Genomic DNA, 3,785 nt, shown 5'->3' on the forward strand with positions numbered 1-3,785 from the left:
ATTGATTTGTTACTTGGGTTTGCGTGGGAGAGTAAACGGGCGTGCGTGTTACGTTCGATCGTTTAAAGCTTCGAAGAGCTTGTTTGGTCTTTGATTTCGCATTGAGGTAAGTCTTTAATTGATCCTTCCTTCTCTTTCTTGCTTATTTGATCCATGCGTAGTCTATATCACCGTTTCATGTTACTTCCTTTTTGATTTTGCTTTGTATGCTTCACATGCCATATGCTTCCTCTTTTCCACGTATTTCGTAGCGAATGCACCTGTTTTCCACCCTTTGAATGTTTGTTACGCTTGAAAATGGCGTCACTCGTTGTCCCTTTTTCTTGTTATTTTGTTGTTTTATCATTTCCTTTTTTACATTTCGACCGGGTGTATGTATTGTTGGTTCATGGAATTGGTGGGGGCGTTGGGATTATTTTGATAGATGGAGTTTGGGGCTTGAAGAAATGGATGATGGTGGTTTGTTGCGGGGTGGTTTGAAGTTGTTAATGGATCGTATGGACGGGGATTCGGACTGGTTGCTTTAGGTAGTTTGGAGTGAGGGGTTGTGTATTGGGTTATGCTGAACGTAGAACGGGTTGACTGGTTAGATAGGATTTGATTGGGTTAGATAGGATTTGACTCAGATGGGTTAGGTTGACCGAGTTTGGCTCCGAGTTAACTGGGATTGATTCGACTTAATGGGTGGACTGGATTAATCAGGTTGACTTATGTTGACTGGACTAAATGAGTCGACCTGGTTTTGACTGGATTTAATGGTTGACTCGATCTCGGGTTGATTGAGTTTGCCTGAGCCGGACATGTTCACTGGGCCGAGTTGGGTTGGATCGGTTTTGGGTGAGTTGGTCGAGTTGACTGGGTTTTAGGTTGAGTTGACCCAGGTTTGGCTTTGGTTGGATGGGTTTGACTTGACTTGGTTAGGTTTAACCTAGGCAGATTCCTCGAGATACGGGACTTTTGCGTTGTTGATTGATCACATGGCGACTTGCAGATGGGTAGAGAGCGGAGGAGCCGAGTAGTGCATCAGTCATCCGATGATGAGGAGGAGGAGGCGAGGCCCCGGACTCGGGCTCGCTTTGCCTTGGGATCCGGCGTGGCCACAGAGTATGGTTGGCCGAGACAGCCTTCACGTAGGCCTGATTCAGCGTTGGTAGCTGGTTCTTCGTCTGGCAGCAGGGCAGATGAGGCCAGTTCTTCTCATAGCGGTCCAGTTGAGGATCTGCCGAGCGGTAGTGGTGGTAGAGGTCGACGCGGTGGCCGAGGTCGGGCGAATAGGACCGTAGGTGCCGGTAGAGTTGGCAGAGAGGTTCCCAGGGTTGAGATTCCTGCAGAGGAGAGTGAGAGAGTACCAGATACCTCTCTTCTCCGTGGATTAGGGAGGCATGTCTCTATGTTAGTTCGTTTGGACATCCCTACACCCTATCCTTCAGCCAGTTTCAGGGGTAGGTGGAGTGCCTTTCTTTCTATGGCTGTCCTATTCTCGGATGACATTCGGACGCAGTTTGCCACCGTGGGCTTTGGTGCTTTCTTGCAGATACCGTCTTTCAAGGCGGATCGACCCTTGTTCTTGGCTATGGTGGAGAGGTGGTTTCCGGCGACTCATTCATTTCACATGCCAGAGGTGGAGATAGGCATCAGGCCTTCGGATTTTGTGGCGATTACAGGTATCGCGATGGATGGAGAGCCTCTGCCTTTGACTCTGTTATCTATCCAGGAGGTGGGAGAGCTGTTGGGCATCACTAGAGTACCCGCTTCTATGGTGGGGAAGCAGGGTAGGATTAGCACAGAGGTGTTGGTGGGTCTACTGTTGATTGAGGGAGAGGATGGAGCTCCGTCTACTTATAGAGAGAGATCGGCCCGCTTTGGTGATCGTGATTTTGACATTATCTTTCGGATCTGCTTTCTCCTTCTCATTGGTAGCTGTTTCTTCTTAGAGGACGATTCTTCAGTTTCCACCACATTTCTCTCTGTTATGCATGATATCGACCACATTGGCGATTTTGGTTGGGGTAGCCTCATTTATGGTACCATTCTGGCTGGTCTTGATCGAGTAGTGGTGGGCATTACTGCGCCCCGTGGAGCTGGCATCTCTACTCGATTCTTCTGGCATTTTATTGAGGTAAACTAGGTCCTGATTTTATTTCTCTATCTAATTCTCCTTCCACTTCCTATTTTCTCATCTGACGCCTTGCTCTTTCTTTCAGATCTTCGTTCACGTCTACTTTCCCTTTTATCTACCCACCCGTCGTCATCCTGACGAGGGTTACCCATTGGGGGCGTTTTGGGCCACCAGAGATGCTAGGGTCATTAGGAGTAGCCCCAGGAGTGCGCGGGCCCACATCGACTGGTGTCGTCTTCGAGACGTGAGTACTTGAACTTTTCTTTCGTTTGGCCTTAAACTTTTCTGTCTTTTGACTATCTCTTTTGTAGATCTTCTCTGTTACTTTGCGAGACCTTCCCCGCACCATTAGCGGGAGGCAGGAGGTGAGGAACGCCTATAGGCGTAACACCAGGCGACAGCGCTATCCCTACTTTATTGGTGAGCAGAGATATACATTCTATCTAGGGGAGCGCTTGTTCTTTCAGCATGACGGGAGTCTTCGCATCCCTGTCGCTCCACCTGAGCCTATCTCGGGTGCGATAACGGTGGATGAGTATCTTGCCCAGGCGAGGGGCATAGATGCTGCTGGACTGGTGAGAGGAGGTGACTACCAGGCGTGGTTCCGAGAGACCTCTATCGGGTGCATTATGCCTGCTGTCACTGCCCGGGCCGGGATCACTGAGATTGGAGGGGTCCTTCTACAGGAGCATGCTGTCACGGTATATATTCTATCATTGCCTTCCTTCTTTTAGAATTTTCTGCTTTTTATCATTCTTACTTGGTTGACTTTCTTGTTTTCAGGCTGATGATCTTCGTCGTCTTCGAGAGGGTTACGATGTGATCGAGGCCCAAGCGGCGAGGGCAGTGGAGATGGAGAACAGGTGAAGGGCCTCTAGGGCGGAGGTGGAGGAGCAGGCTGCTCGTCTCGAGACTCAGCCGGCCCGGATCCAAGAGTTGGAACTGGAGATGGCCATGCGTGAGTCTCGCTTTCAGGCTGAGATGGTACGTCATTTTGCTTACTTTCTGTCTTGTAGCTCGTAGTTCATGGTATTAAATTTTGACTGGTTCCAACATATGATATTTCCAGGACTATTATCGACGCCGAGATGGAGCGAGCACCTCTGCGCGGCCTCCGACACCTCCTAGTGTAAGTTCTTACATTTTAGCCGTTCATTTCTCTACCCATGCTGCATATATCATTTCGTTCATTTCTATACCCATGCTGCATATGTCATTGTGTTCATTTCTATACCCATGCTGCATATGTCATTGTGTTCATTTCTCTTATTTTCAAGCCTCCCCTTCTACCGGACCTGTTGTCCCCGGCGTTGATCTTGCGGGTACTACGGAGCAAGATGCTGCCCTGGATGCGGAGCTATTCTTCACGGATTCGGAGGGACGGTTGCGGATGCACGACCTACCTTCTTCCGGGGTGTCTGGCTCGGGTGCGGTGGCTGGATCTTCTTCTGGAACTATCCCAGAGACTCAGAGTGCTCGGGACGATGCTCCCCCCTCTGTCTGACTTTGTTTTTTATGTACCTTGCAAAACATTGGATGTTTCTATATTAGACTTTCAGCTATTGTATGCAGACATTATAACCTTGGTATATATATATGCATTTATGCTCATTGTTCCTTGTATTTGTTACATTTCATGACTATATGTGTAATTCATTCGAACTTC

At 48.7% G+C, this 3,785-nt stretch overlaps 1 protein-coding gene across 1 annotated transcript; it reads left to right on the top strand.

The window, feature by feature from the left end:
* The first annotated feature begins 991 nt into the window (after positions 1 to 991).
* LOC147404699 (uncharacterized) lies at positions 992 to 2,986 on the top strand. Its single transcript, XM_086437888.1, has 4 exons — positions 992 to 2,119; positions 2,205 to 2,303; positions 2,431 to 2,820; positions 2,903 to 2,986. The coding sequence occupies exons 1-4, from the start codon at positions 992 to 994 to the stop codon at positions 2,984 to 2,986; spliced, it is 1,701 nt and encodes a 566-aa protein (XP_086294014.1).
* The last annotated feature ends 799 nt before the right edge of the window (positions 2,987 to 3,785 follow it).

This window comes from Akebia trifoliata, chromosome 4 (assembly GCF_017979445.1).
Source record: "Akebia trifoliata isolate Shusen 1 chromosome 4, ASM1797944v1, whole genome shotgun sequence".
In the NCBI taxonomy this organism is placed as follows: domain Eukaryota; kingdom Viridiplantae; phylum Streptophyta; class Magnoliopsida; order Ranunculales; family Lardizabalaceae; genus Akebia; species Akebia trifoliata.